This window comes from Mchenga conophoros, linkage group LG17, assembly GCF_057382185.1.
Source record: "Mchenga conophoros isolate Kocher_MC1m ecotype Shallow Benthic linkage group LG17, M_conophoros_male_GT1.1, whole genome shotgun sequence".
NCBI classification, from domain to species: Eukaryota; Metazoa; Chordata; class Actinopteri; order Cichliformes; family Cichlidae; genus Mchenga; species Mchenga conophoros.
In genome coordinates this window covers 38,224,615-38,235,555 of record NC_140542.1, presented here as the reverse complement: position 1 = coordinate 38,235,555, position 10,941 = coordinate 38,224,615, and the positions used below count along the sequence as shown (strand labels likewise).

At 40.8% G+C, this 10,941-nt stretch overlaps 1 protein-coding gene across 3 annotated transcripts in view; it reads left to right on the top strand.

The window, feature by feature from the left end:
• Window positions 1-1,499: 1,499 nt before the first annotated feature.
• The window catches only part of etv6 (ETS variant transcription factor 6), a 33,399-nt gene continuing 23,957 nt past the window's right edge, over window positions 1,500-10,941 (top strand). The window contains exons 1-2 of one of the 3 annotated variants that reach the window (XM_085252917.1): window positions 1,500-1,685; window positions 9,851-9,980. In XM_085252917.1, coding sequence (XP_085109043.1) covers window positions 9,944-9,980 — 37 coding nt within the window. In that variant the 5' untranslated portion in view covers window positions 1,500-1,685; window positions 9,851-9,943. Of the gene's footprint in view, window positions 1,686-5,759; window positions 6,170-9,850; window positions 9,981-10,941 lie in introns of those variants that run through there. The other 2 variants (XM_085252915.1, XM_085252916.1) reach the window with 2 other exon arrangements.

Genomic DNA, 10,941 nt, shown 5'->3' with positions numbered 1-10,941 from the left:
GGAGACCCTTGTCGTCGTTATCGTTCCACTCGCACGGTTTATTTCTCCGAATTCAGCGTTTTTGCTTCACAACTAAAGCGAGCAGTTTACTTTGTGCACTAACATGGAGTCGAGTCAACCAGCGCCACCTCTGGCCAAGTGCCACAGCCTACAGCCAGATCAACTTGTGACATACATCTGCAGCACGTTTGAATTCGTGTCATGCACATTTGTACCTTTCAATTGTGTGTTTGTGCGTCATGCAAATAAACCTTTGAAATGAATGAAATGATATCATGTATTTATTATCAGCCTACATTTGTACAAAATGCCAAATGACATACACATAAGAATCACCATCCTGATATCAATACTTTTGCCCATACGAAAAATGTCGTGAACACACTAATATTTCACCAGTGTTGTAACATCACATGTCGTTAGCGTAGTCTGTCTGTGTCTGCCCTCTGCAAACAAACATGTTAGAGTTGGTTGTGATATACAGTCTGCATAAGTGTGGTCAATCTAATAAACATTTATAAGGAGATGGCAGTTACTGTGAATGTACAGCAGTTACACAGTGATTAGTAATAAACAGTCAGACAATGACTCTGACAATCTCATTCAATCTTGCAGATTGCACCTTCTGTGGAAAGTGGTACCACACGGTGTGTGTGGACTTCCCCTGTGCAGAAGGCGACTACAAATGTTGTGGGTGCTAAATAAACAGAAAAAATTGATCCCTGTTGTCTTTGCTTACTGATTGTTTTCAGTGTTGACAATCCACATTGCTGGGATTGCATCTTTCAACATGTTTGTGGGTAGATTTGGATGTACCAGGGGTAAGTGCAGCCACTCAGCCTCTACTCACTGTGATCATAGCAGCAGGTGCAGATGTGTCACAAGTTAATCTAGTAGTGGGCTATGGTCATGTGTTAGTGGTGGGAACAGTCATATCCACTCACTCTCACTGGCTGTTTATTACTAATCACTGTGTAACTGCTGTGAATTCACAGTAACTGCCGTCTCCTTACAAATCTTCATTAGATTAACCACACTTATACAGACTGTATATAACTCCAGCCATGTTGATGAATTGCCTATATTGGCTGGAAATATTCATTTTCAGGGAAAAGACACAGACAGACGATGCTTACAGGATGTGATGTTACAACACTAATGAAATATTGATGTGTCATATTTGTCCAAGGCGTATTTCATTGTTATGGAAAAAGAGAATATCAAAATCATGATGACCAATTGGAGTGGTGATTTCTATGACTTTGTGTATATAATTTGGAATTTTGTACAAATGTAGGCTGATAATAAATACATGATATCATTTCATTCATTTCAAAGGTTTATTTGCATGACGCACAAACAGACACAATTGAAAGGTACAAATGTGCATGACACGAATTCAAACGTGCTGCAGATGTGTGTCACAGGTTGATCTGGCTGTAGGCTGTGGCACTTGGCCAGAGGTGGCGCTGGTTGACTTGACTCCATGTTAGTGCACAAAGTAAACTGCTCGCTGTAGTTGTGAAGCAAAAACGCTGAATTCGGAGAAACAAACCATGCGAGGGGAACGATAACGACGACAAGAGTCTCCCGATCGTTTACTCTTCCTGTCCTGTGAACAACATCGGCGTGGTGTTACTTGTTTGCTGTTTTCGCGATCGCGTCGCGCATGAGGATATCACCAGGTAAACTCGCCACATTTTTAAACATTTTGTTGTTCAACAGCATCAAGACTGACGGAGTGTGTTTGAGACAACCTCACAAGTGTCACAGATGACACATTTGGCTTTTTTTTGCTGGTTTGTCGGTAGCAGCTCCTGAAACGCAAGACTGACACACATCTGTTCGACCAACGCCAGTTGATCTAAACGCCAGTAGATCTGGAACACCGGCGCAGATCATTCTCAGTATTTCCGTCTCCATCGTTTCCGAGCTCTGCCTGCGTTAACTTCCACCTGTGAGACCAAAGCGCAGCCTGACTACAGCTTCATGTGAGGAGGAAAACTTCGGTATCATTTCTGATGATTGGAAAGCGAAATTGAACTATTTTTTATCTTGAACTGATGCTGTAATGCTGCTGATGTCCACTTGGGGGCGTAACCGCGCTGTATGATCTCCTAATGCGTCCCACACCTCGACTGAACAGGGGAAGAAAGAAGGCTTTCTTCCGCTTCACAGCTGAACAGAGTGAAGAGATTTCCAGTAATGCTATAACAAAATCAAGTCTCATTAATTTTATCTAAATGCTTTCTGCATTCTTCTCTTCAAAGAGTCTCTAATCAGATTACTGTGTTTTTACAGTAGGTGTTTAAGATTACATATGCCACTTTTAAAAATCCGATTATTGTAATCCCATTATTGCCATCTGTTAGTCCCACCAGCTTGAAACATGCAGCAGAACGGCTGCTGCCTGCAGTTTGTTTCCACCTCAAACATGCAAAAAGAAGGATTGGGCTTATTGCCTATTATAATCAATATGTGCTGTATTTTAACCGGAAATTCATGTAAAAATTTACTGTCGACTTTTAAATTGATTTTCTCATTTAGATGAACTTCCAGCACATTATAATGGATATGTTTCATTAGCACTGGAAACCAGCTCACCAGGTCTTCGCCTCCAGCTGCAGGAGGAACATTTAAAGTTCCCTGGCATCACTCATCTGCATTTTCTTGTTAACGTGCAGCACATTCCCCACCAGCTTCATTGCTTCCTGTTCCCCTCCCTTACTCCGAGGAGTATAAACATGTTGGAAGTGATTTTTCCATTCCTTCCCCCCCCCCCCTCCTTTTTTATTGCCTGTCACTTCTTCCACCATCTGCTGCCACCAGAAACTATTATGCTTGTTACTCTGAAAAAGCAACATTTTCTTTAGTATCATAAAGGAATACAGACAAATCTGACCAAGAGGATCACAATGACCAGGTTAAGTAGCCTACTATATAGTCATTTGGTCAACAGTCTAAGATGCATAGCACCTTACTTGATTAAGATGTTTAAATCAAATTATTTCGGAGGACATTACCTGGTTCAAAGAACTTATTTTACAGTAACTATATCCTATATAATCGATCGGTTTCCTTCTTCAATATCAACTGAATTTTGATTATCGGGGGGCAGAAAAACAAGCTATTAGTGCTTACAGATGACTAATAACAATGACCAACTGTAGTAAATCCAGTAGTTCAATCTAGTATTTTGGACTGCTAACCCAAATATTCAAGAACCAAATGAAATCAAAACACTTGACTTGGCTAAAAAAGAGGCTGAGCATTTTATGTGGCTGAGGACAACTGCAGAGTGGTGTTAATTACCAGTGTATTTGTCATTACTTCATATTACACATACCCAGTTTGTGCCCTGAGGTTTGACCACCAGTGATATGATCGGTAACCACTCTTGCCTTCCATTTTGAATGGAAGTGTATTACCCGACCAGCAGGCGAAAACCCTTTTTGGTCTTGTTTTGTTTGCTAGGAAAATGTTGGAACCCACAGTTTGAATGGAAGACACCAACTTATAAGCAAACACTTGCCAGTAGAACATATATAGCCTCCCCTACCGATATATTGGTAGGGGAGGCTATATCAATCGTGGATGTTAATTGGCCGATATTAAAATAAATAATAATAAATAAATAAAAGAAGATTATTTTTCACTGTCACTCTATATTTGTAAAAACTCATAAACAACAAGACATAACGAATGTTAGGAAACTATATGTGTGTCTTTGTCAAAGAAAAAACAGTGAGTGATATATCCGATTTTTAAAGCGCTAAATATCAGTATTGGTCTTAAAAATCCTCTATCAGTCTGGCTCTAGTCAAATCTTTCGTTGGTGGTGAAACTGTGAAAAGTGCAAGACAAACCAGAAATGGAGACCATTTGCCATCTAAGTAAAAGTTGCACATTTTGAATGCACACATCCTCTGTTTCCAGTTTGTGTTGCATTTTTCAAGCTTTACTACCACTCAGCTAGTTGGCGAGTGGGTGCCAAGTCAATCGCCTCACGATCACATGGAGGTGTTTGGTTCAATACTCACTTTTTGACTTCTTTGTCGCCATCAGATTTCACTGAGCAACAGCCAAGAATTTGTAGAAAAAACTCACAAACCGGTTATACCAATAGGGGTTCAGCAGGAAGATGTGTAGAAAATGGCAAGAGATACTGCCTGATAACTGATTTAGACTTATGCTTCCTTTCAATGTAAATCTATGAATCTCTAATGACTCTAACAATGACTATAGTTTACAGAATGAATGTCATAAAGTCATCAGAAAAATGTGTTTACTGACGTCACGGTGCAGGGGATCTCTGTTGGTGCGTCCCATTTGAAAAACAGAATCATTCAGCTGAATGCTCACTCAAGCCGGACTTCCATCTAGGAAAGTTAAAGCAGCATCAATGCCTACTTAAAGCTTACGTGCACTCCTGTGATCTTCTTTTATTAATAACGCTGGAATACTTGAAGAGTGCACCACTAATCTTAGGCATTTGTGACTTGCTAAATAAGCCACACATTTCCTTGCTTTTTTGACTTTATTACTGCTCTTAACTCAGTGTTACATCACACCTCCTCCAATATCTGACTTCAGAGCTAAATGGTATGAATTTGCAACCAAGGGAGTAGAGTGTAAAAGAGTAAGCCACAATAAGTTACGACACTAAAACAAGATTGTTTTCAAACTGCATTGTCATAACCCATATTAGATTTTTAAATCTCTAAATATCCGTTCAGAGGAGTAGCCCCCTGCTGGCCATTGGAAAGAATGCAAGTAGAACACACGGTCCACGTAACATATCATGGTGTGTCTGTGAAGATTCTCAGTCATCCAGGTCATCGTAGTCAAAGGAGCTTGCAAAGAAATGCGTCTGGACTTCTTTAAGTTGCTTGAAGACGTTTCACCTCTCATCCGAGAAGCTTCTTCAGTTCTAAGGTCATGGTGTAGTCCGAAAACATTAGAAATTCTGAGTTCAATATGGAAAGCCCCCCTCAAGTCAGAGTAGCACCAGCAATCTCCAGTTAACCTGAGTTAGCACTGAGCTTAAATGGTAGCGAAACCGTAAATCTTTTAATCTGTGCTACCAATGTTGTGTATTTGTGACTCACTGAATGCAGGGATGATTTTAGGCAAAAATAAAAGAGGCAGAATGCTGTTTTGGCTTAGAACCAAACAAATCCTGTTTTTCATCTCTTTTTCCAAACACAGAGCTCTGAGGTAGCTGTGTCCATTTTCAACATACAGTCTATATGCTTTTTCTCATAAAGCTAAAAAAGCAAACCTAAACCCCCCCAAATCAGCCCAGTGAGGTGTGGCCTAGTTCTTTGAATCACTTGACAACAAATACTTTAAAATTCTTTTTAGTCTTATGTTTGTTTCTTATAGTATTACTACAGTCACACCTTTCGTACAAGGGATTTAAAAAGTATGAGTTAAGCAGAAGTGATTTTACAGTAAATGTGAACTAATTCATCTCATATTAAATCCATGTATTCCTTCTACGCTCACTCGCATTTTTGCGTCTGCCTAATTAAAGCGTGAGGCTTTAGCATTTTGTGTAACCGCATTTGCCTTAAGCTTTGATTTAAAAGAAAAGGCAAATTAAAAAAAAACAAGTCTGTCTTTTTAGCCTCTTCGCCTGCAGTTGTGTGTGTAGCAACGCGACCTGCCTGCGATTTCCTGCTTTGGGTTTCCCTTTAAAAGGGGGCAAGGCTCAATGCTGGGAATTCACGTCATTTCGCCGTTTTACACACGTCCAGATCAATGAGAGAGAGAGAGTGAGAGAAAGCGAGAGAGAGAGAGAGTGGTGTCCGCCGAGCTCTCTCTCTCTTCGGTCTCGCTCTTCCAGGAAGGGATTATTAACCAGCGCGCTGCCGACATGTGAAGGGAAAACACACGCAGACAAAAGAAGTTTTCACGCCGACGACCACGCTATGGACCCGGCCAGCAAATAAAGGAAGGAGGAGGAAGAAAAAAAAGGAAAAGAAGCGGGCTACATGAAAAAAACAACTTCTCCCACAAACACAAGCCGAGCAGTCGGGCTGCCGCTCGCGCTGCAGCTGTGCGGGTTTCTATAAGAAAGGAAAGAAGATAAAGAACAGCGCGCGACGGAAAAGTGGAGAGAAGTTGACTGGAGATAATGTCTGAATCCTCCTCCGCTGCGAACAAGGTAACACCGTCCGCTCACCCTCCCCTTTTAACGCGCTCCCTCGTTTGTCTTCAGGAGACAATTTCAACTGTTTGGTTTGAGTCTCCGCTGCGTGTGATAGAGCCGCCAGGGTTGTATCACCTCCCGCAGACTGCTGTACAGCGCCATTCAGTTTGTTTTGCTAGTCATCTGTTGCTCGCGGCTCCACGCTCTGAGTTCGCCTCCACTCTGCTCATGATTGGAAGAAGTCGTGACTGTGTGACTTACCGACGACCCCCCCCAAAAAAAGTAAGCAGAGATCGGGGGGCGAACGAGTTGCAACCTGCATGTATCTGTAGCATCAGTAAAAAAAAAGCTTTCCCCCCTTTAACTATATGAGCTGAAGGTGGGTGTTAGGACTGCATCTGAAGCAGGATTTAATGGATAAGCAAACGCTTGTTCTAGAGCTGAACTGAACTATTCATCTAAAGACAGTGTACGGTGGAGGGGGAATGGTTGATTTTTCCTCCCTTTTTCAACGACGAGGAATTAATCAAAAACAGATACATAAAAAAGGCAAAGGCTGCATTAGAGGTGCATGCATCATTATGCAACATGATTCAATGCAAATAAATGTTTTTTCTGATAGCAACTGTTTGCAGGCAAATGCAGGCATTTAATAAAGTGCACCAGTTGTGACATTTTAGATAGATACAGATACCAATACCGATATTTTATATATTTATTGAAAAAGTGTTTTTTATTCCCTGGGATAAGAAGAGACATATTTATAAAAAGCGACTTATGTCTTAAAGGCCTTCGCACAAATTTGGAACAGTTATTTTATCGACAAGCACACAGCTAGCTAACTGCAAACAACAAACCGATACTGATGCTAGGCCAGTGTTTACTCTGTTTTTGTTTGTGTGTTTTGTGTTGTTTTTATTTATCCTTTTTAAAAGGATATAAAATTAAAGGAATAAAATTATTGTCTGAAAAAATTAGATACCAACCGAATTATCTGTTGGCCTATACTGGGCTAAGTTAGCCATTTGCTGGTCTATTGGAATTCGCATTAAAAGCAGCTGATTTAAAAGAAAAATTGAAGCTGTGTCCGCACTGGAAGTGATTTGCTTATTGCGCATAGCTTTAAAGCTGGCGTTTGGTTACTTGTGGACATTCCAGGCTCCAGTTTTCTAGGTAAGCGTTTAATGCATTCACTACCAGGTTATAAGTCACTCGTGGTATTCTGTGTTCTCACTGATGGTTACTTTTACTGGTCGCCTAAAAGTTGAGCTTATATTCATTCTGCACTTTGAATACCCACAGCTTAAAGATGAGAAACGTGTCGTGAGTGTTGACATTTCGTAGTGTGACCTCTAGAGGGCACACTGCATTTTTAAAAATCTTTAAATCGCCAAATATCGCTATTGATTCAAAAGAAATAAGGGAACTATAAAGACTTTGGCTAAATGTCTGACGACAGCATAATAATGTAAAACTGATAATAAAAGTAAATATCATTGACTGCCATCAGTTTTGGTGAATGCGGCCAATATCAGCTGATATATCAGTGCGTCTCTAATATTTTGGCTTTTGTAGCCGGTGGTCATACTAGGTGTAAACAGCTTAAACCCACTTTGTGCTTTCCAAGAGCATGTTGTGATCTGTGTGATCCATCGATTAATCATTAATGAAGATGATACACGGTTGCAGCATGAAGACAAGGAGACAATATTGATCAGCAGAGACTGAATGCTAAAAATAGCTGATTAACCTGCAACAATTTTTTGATCCGATTATTGTTTTTGTCACACTAAAACTGGCTTTGTGCTTTTATTTTTGGACATTAGTCAAAAATCCAAGTCTATCACTGTAACTGGGACATGTAATAATAGAAATATTATTTGAGGTGCCAAGGTCAGACTGAAATAGCTCAAAGCAATGCGCACTGTCCAGTAACTGAAAACGAAAAACAATGTTTTGTTTGTGAGGGATGTCTGCTCATTACTGAGTCTGATGTCAGGGCACGATTGCTGAGGAATGATCAGAACTTCCCTCTGAGAACTTTTACCGTCAGAGCGAGAGAGGACGACTCCCCCTCACCTTCGGCTCTGTCGCAAATCACTTTCCGTTGGTCCCAGAGGTCGCGTTTTCACAGACCCAGGCAAAGCTGTGTGAAGACGCAGGCAGCTGAATTTTTAGACAGCTGAATGTCAAGAGAAAGGCCTTCTGCCTCTGAGACGAGGAAATAGAAGACTGGAAGATTATTGCTGGGGTTCCACAGGAAATTCCTGGTACATGTAGTTGTTGTGCAGGTCTCGAAGTAGCTGGGTGGTGACAACAGGTTGGAAGGTGAAACGGCAAGAAAAACAAAAACAAAAACAAAACTAACTAAAAAAAAAACCCCTGAGCTTCATTTCCTCAAGAAACCAAGGTGGAATCATGCTTTGCAGGAAAGGAAACCAGTCAACAGAAAATTACAGTTAACTGGAAAACCTCATACTTTTAGCCTGCGTTCGATGCACGCCATAAACAGTAGCAGGGCTGAGTGTCTTAAAACGTCAGAGCATCGTGGAGAATACAGCTGCTTTAACCGTTTAATGTTGCACAGTGGTATTAATACAATCAAAGCAGTGTGATTTACAGAGTTCAAACCTTGTAGATTTCTCATAAAAATGCACAAAATCTTTACATTCAAGCAGCAGAAACCAGTGAAAAACTCCCATTGTTGCCTGACTATTGACTGAGAAATTCTTAGGCGATAGTTCATGTTATTCAGATCTTTGAAAGTCTCACCTATGTACTGACTAACCATGAAAAGGATTTTTGTGTTGAAAGGAAATAAGACATCATTTTGTTATTATGTCATTTTAAAGCTTTTGCAAACCACAGTGAACCATCTGAAAGAAAACAAAGCAAATACACAGAATTTGCTTGCACGTCCATACAAGGACGCTGACTAACAATTGTGTTAATTATGTCCTGATTATTATCTAAAGATATTTATGTGTAGAGTGTCTAAATTCCCAGAAATCACTGAAAAGGATTGTTTCCTTGCAAACAGCGAAAACTCCAAATGCATGATGTTAAAGTCATGCATTTCAACATAACTTTATTGCTCTACCGTGTTGATATGATTCATTCTTTTCTAGATTAGTCCAGCAATGAAAGTAATGCTCGCATTTTGACTCATGAAGTAAAAATGAAAACCAGAAATGCTGTTTATACTGGACAATTTCAAGATGATGCTTTTAAAATCCAAAAAGCTGTCATTGTTCAAATATGTGCCATTTTTAACTGTTTCTGAATCTTTAATCCATGAAAAACCACATAGATTAGTCAGTTTGTCTTTAAACAGAAAACATGATTTCTGATGTAAATCCACTGTGGTCGTTGACAACCAAGAGCAGGAGAGTCTGTGGTCAACATCTTGTCCGTCAGTGTATTGCTTAGTTTAGGACCATAACTCAGTCCAGTGCAACACATGTCCTAAAGCATGCATGGCATTCTGGGTATTTGGATGTCCAGAAAGTGACTTCACAGCTCAACTGGCCAGAGCATCAGTTTATCAGGCGCACAGTCTCCTCTGTGTACCGAGGCTAGCCGTTAGTGTGGGTGCACGGCGAGGTGAGGCGAGTCGGCGTGGTGCTGTTTGGGTTCAGGGCCGGTGCATCGCAGAGCTTTGTGAGCCATGCTTTGTGTCTCTGTGTCTATTCATAGCAGGAGAGGAGCTCTTTCAGTCCTTCCGCGAACCCGCTGCCAAACTCTACTTCCTCCCCCGTCCATGCTCCCGCCGCGAGGCCAGCCAGCCGAATGGAGGACGAGCCTGCCAGGCTGCCTGCGCACCTGCGTGAGTCACACTCTCTTGCTTACACACACACACACACACACACACACACACACACACACACACACACAAAAGGATGACCAGTCACTCCCACATGCATCGATCAGCCGGTCATTTGAACAGGACAGATTGATTTTTGTCAGTGTTTTTGGTATCTTGCTCTGGAAATGTTTCCGCTTGGTCCTAAGTGATGATCTGGGAAACCAGATCTGAAGTTGTCCTCATAATTTGTTCAAAAATCCCTTGTCAAGGTGAGCTTTTTTCTCTCTCTCTCTCCTGCTGACACAGTTTTAACTTCTGGAGGTGATGGCATCGGAGAGTTTAGGTCAGCAAGCAGAAGTAATGGACTATCAAAGTGAGGACATGAATAAATAAAAATAGTTAAAACTCATCACATCCAGTCAGGGCAGCACACTCGCTATTATCACTGCATGAGTGCTGAGCTGGTCATGCTGTGTCTCTTAGCTGGGAGGCGTTGAAGCAGATCTGGGGTCAGGCTTTTAATAACACATGCTTCCACTGGAGCACAGCTGACTGACCTTCTGCACTGCAATAACAGCTACAGACAATATGGACCAGAGAACATACAATACAAGGAACCATGTTTAAATTAAGTCTGTTCAATACACAAGATCCTTACTTTACATGTTCCCCGATCATTCAATTAGATGATTTCTTAAACATCTTTAAACGCAACATCCAAATAAGTCCTTGGTCACCAAGTGGCTTAAGGATAAAGTGTTTACTAATATGAAAACATTTAGTTATTTAATTATCTTAAAAAACTGTGCATGCTTACAGGTGGCCAATCTACTACTTTAAAATGAGGAGATTAGACATACAAGACATCTCTATAAAGGGATTACAAACCTTTGGTTAGCTAGCTTTATAGATGGTATGCTGGATATCAGGAAGTTTTCCTGTGTTAGCAAGTAAGATAAGTAACACTAGCTAACATTATATC